The sequence below is a fragment of the Sinocyclocheilus grahami genome, unplaced genomic scaffold, assembly GCF_001515645.1.
Source record: "Sinocyclocheilus grahami isolate Dianchi unplaced genomic scaffold, SAMN03320097.WGS_v1.1 scaffold392.1, whole genome shotgun sequence".
Lineage (NCBI taxonomy): Eukaryota > Metazoa > Chordata > Actinopteri > Cypriniformes > Cyprinidae > Sinocyclocheilus > Sinocyclocheilus grahami.
The window spans coordinates 659814-662384 of record NW_015505571.1 but is presented as its reverse complement, the minus strand read 5'-3'; the positions used below and the strand labels follow the sequence as shown (position 1 = coordinate 662384).

The 2571-nt window shown below is 37.9% G+C and overlaps 1 protein-coding gene across 1 annotated transcript in view; it reads right to left on the bottom strand.

Annotated features, from left to right (window-relative positions):
- LOC107550214 (little elongation complex subunit 2-like) overlaps positions 1 to 2571 on the bottom strand; it is a 32371-nt gene that overhangs the window by 27485 nt on the left and 2315 nt on the right. The window contains exons 3-6 of the mRNA XM_016231454.1: positions 1458 to 1743; positions 1231 to 1350; positions 902 to 1036; positions 695 to 811 (exon numbers count right to left, since the gene is read on the bottom strand). Coding sequence (XP_016086940.1) covers positions 695 to 811; positions 902 to 1036; positions 1231 to 1350; positions 1458 to 1743 — 658 coding nt within the window. The remainder of the gene's footprint in view (positions 1 to 694; positions 812 to 901; positions 1037 to 1230; positions 1351 to 1457; positions 1744 to 2571) is intronic.

Below are 2571 nucleotides of genomic sequence, written 5' to 3'. Positions count from 1 at the left end.
TTTCGGGCTTGAACTGATGGTAAAACTAATGACATTATTTACTGTCTTTACATTTATTTTGAATGCTGAAGCTCGCAATTATGGTAAGGGTGAAAGATGAAGCGACGAGTGCTTGCGGTGTTCGGCCAATCACAATGCACTGGGTCAGCTGGCCAATCAGAGCAGACGGCGCTTGTCGGAAGGAGGGACTTTGTAGAAAACGAAGCGTTTGAGAGAGGCGGGGCATAGAGGACCTACAATAATGTACAGTATTTGAAAAATAATGTGTTTTTTGAACATTAAAGCATATCAACATTCTGTTACACCAAATACACAAAATAATGATCTTTAAAAAAAGCATCATATGACCCCTTTAATATATTTGTATTGCATCATGACATGCAATATTTACATGGCAATTCAGCAAGTTTCTTTCTCCCAATTGTCATTACAGCAATGATATTATACTACTACTGCTACTACTAATAATAATTGAATGGTACTTAATAGTATTTATTCATGGTAGTACTTGTACTGAATTTAACTCAATTAAGCATTTAAATAAAAATGCAAAATAAGAATTTAAGTAAAAAATGTGTATAATTGCCCATTTTCATTTTGGGGTGAAAAATTACCCTTTTGTGATATTTATCCATATAAAGACAACAAACCACAAAAATTGACAGAAACACACGCTAACATACAGGCTACTTACAGTGTGTCCTAAAGTTGCTTTTTTAGCTGGAGGAATCACATTTGACACGGTCTCATAGTCTACAGCAAGCTGGGTGTTTTCTGGTATCACTTTTGTGTCTAGCATGTCTATTTTACCCTGAGGAGAAAGACAGTAGAGATAGATATAACAAGCATCAGTATATCACACATTTAAGATCAAAGAAAATAAATATAGAAAAATAAGTACCATAGCAAGAAGCTGTTTCTCAAAGATGAGCGATATTTCACCCACAAACTTTACATTGGTTAGGCTAGTAATCTCTTGAATGCTGTAAACCTGTGGGTAACTCTTCACATGTTCCAAACAGGCTGCAAAATATTCCTGTTGGGGAAAACATACAAAATCAATAAAATAAATAAAATAAATTATTTCATTTAAAATATATCTTTTTATTATTTAATTAAAATTAAATGATTAAAAATGGAATTAAAAACAACAATGGATTTTGTAAAAACATTTGAATAGTAAAAAAATAAAATAAAATAAAAAAAGATAAGAAAAGATAAAAATTCTACCTCAGTGTAGCGGGTGCTGCATGGTGGCATATAGTTGTACCCATCAGCACATGCTCTAGAAACATCTTGCAGGTATTTCATAAACTCTGTTACCTCGTTCTTCACCAGCTCCAACAAACACTTTGAAATGAGAGACAATATGAAACATGAAAACAGCCTTCATCCATGTACCTCAATCAAAACTGCCTTACTATTAAAGCAGGTGATCAGGACGAGAGATGGTCTACCTTGGAAGCTCTGGAATAATTCTTGTGGATGAGCATGTTGAGATATAGCTTGCGATTCTTTGCATTGAGGGTGGAAAAGCAGGGGTAGGGCACTAAGGGCTCAGGGAACGCTGGAGTCGCAGTTCTCTTCACAGGTTTGGCTTTGGTTGGTTTGCATTCAGACAAGGGCTCCTCTGATGCAAGGATGTTACTGACATCTGCATCTTCATTACACTTAACAGTCTTTGCTTCTGATGAGGATCCATCTGGCTTTTTCTCACCCGTCTCCTCAAACTTTGTATCAGAGCTTTGAAGAAAACAATTAAAAATCTCAATAACATACCATCATTTAAAGGAACACTCCACTATTTTTGAAAATAGGCTCATTTTCCAACTCCCCTAAAGTTAAACAGTTGAGTTTTACCGTTTTCGAATCTATTCAGCCGATCGCCGGGTCTGGCGGTAGCACTTTTAGCTTAGCTTAGCATAGATCATTGAATCTGATTAGACCGTTAGCACCACACTCAAAAATGACCAAAGAGTTTTGATATTTTTCCTATTTAAAACTTGACTCTTCTGTAGTTACATCGCGTACTAAGACTGCCTGAAAATGAAAAGTTATGATTTTCTAGGCCGATATGGCTAGGAACTGTACTCTCACTCCGGCGTAATAATCAAGGAACTTTGCTGCCGTACCATAGGTGCAGCAGGCGCAATGATATTACGCAGCGCCTGAAAATAGGCTAACTTCCGTCAACATAACCAACGTGACCACCTGCTTGCACAGGGAGCGTGCTGGGGACTATTTTCAGGCGCCGCGTAATATCTATATATATTGGTCATTTTTGAGCGAGATGCTAACAGTCTAATCCAGGGTTCCTCAAATCTTACCCTGGAGGTCCAATGCGCTGCAGCTCCAACCCTGATCAAACTCAGCTACCTGTGATTTTCCAATGATCCTGAAGACATTGATTAGCATGCTCAGGTGCGTTTGATTAGGGTTAGAGCTAAACTCTGCAGGAAAGTGGATCTCGTGGGCCAGATTTGAGGATCCCTGGTCTAATCAGATTCAATGATCTATGCTAAGCTACAGCTAAAAGTACTACCGCCAGACCCGGAGATCGGCTGAATGGAT